At 31.3% G+C, this 1,087-nt stretch overlaps 1 protein-coding gene across 1 annotated transcript in view; it reads left to right on the top strand.

Annotated features, from left to right (window-relative positions):
- The window catches only part of CFAP54 (cilia and flagella associated protein 54), a 294,961-nt gene that overhangs the window by 154,439 nt on the left and 139,435 nt on the right, over nucleotides 1-1,087 (top strand). The window contains 1 exon segment of the mRNA XM_019641676.1: nucleotides 73-97. Within this exon segment, the coding sequence (XP_019497221.1) occupies nucleotides 73-97 (25 nt within the window).

Raw genomic sequence — 1,087 nt, 5'->3', positions numbered from 1 at the left:
ACCATGATATATCCTAAATTTATTGAAAATTAGTTAACACATAAACACATTGAGTCATGGGGTAATTTCCAGATGTAAACCATATGGCAGCAATAGAGTAACTACCAAAAAAGAGATAGCTAAAAAGCCAACATAGTAAGGCAGGATAAAAGGAAAGGGAACAAAAACATATGGGACAAATAGAAAACAAATAGGAAATAGCAAATCTAACCCAATTATATCAACAACTATAATAAATATAAGTTAAGCACCCCAATTAAAAGGCAGAGATTATGCAACATAATTCAAAAGAAAGGCACCTACACTTGTCCATGAGAGATGTACTCTGTATAAAGATGTATAAAGAAAAATAGATTGAAAATAGAACAGTGGAAAGACATAATATCATAAAACAGTAAGCATAAAAAAGCTGGTGAGGCTATATTAATATTAGAGAAAATAGTCTTCAAATTAAGAAATATTTTGAGAGATAAAGAGGGACATCTCATTATAAGAGGAGGCTCAGTTAATCAGGAAGACATACTAATCATATGTGTGTGCACCTAATAACAGAGATTCAAAATACACTCTGGACATTCAAAACTTGGAACACAACAGTTACATAGGAACTCTTTAACTTACATAAAAAGAGGGTCTTCTAGAAGATTTTCTTCTTCATACATAGATTTGACCTTTGTATCAGGGAATTGGACATATTATTCTACAAACTAATGAATGTGACCAATGTATCAGGGAAGCTGAATTATTTGTATATACGAAAACCTGTTGTTCCTTAAAACTGTCTTATTGGTGTAGCATCTTTACTTAAGGAGTGACTATGTTCAAGAAGGAGAGACCTCACTCTGTGCTAATATTACTTCAATAGCTCAGTATCCACATGTGCTTAGTGGCTACTATACTGAAGAGCACAGATGTAGTACATTTCCATCATCACAGAAGTTCTATTGGATACCATTACCAAGCTTTGATTTGATAATAAAAATATTAAAAAATTTTTCTATTTGGTTTTTTCCATATTGTTTTTATATATCACATTCAGTTTTCAGAAAAAATGTGTAGTCAAGTCTGAAATTACACAAATTCTTTT

This window comes from Hipposideros armiger, unplaced genomic scaffold, assembly GCF_001890085.2.
Source record: "Hipposideros armiger isolate ML-2016 unplaced genomic scaffold, ASM189008v1 scaffold_63, whole genome shotgun sequence".
Taxonomy (NCBI): Eukaryota; Metazoa; Chordata; class Mammalia; order Chiroptera; family Hipposideridae; genus Hipposideros; species Hipposideros armiger.
Note: the sequence above shows the minus strand (reverse complement) of the source record. Positions and strands in the feature narration are given on the sequence as shown.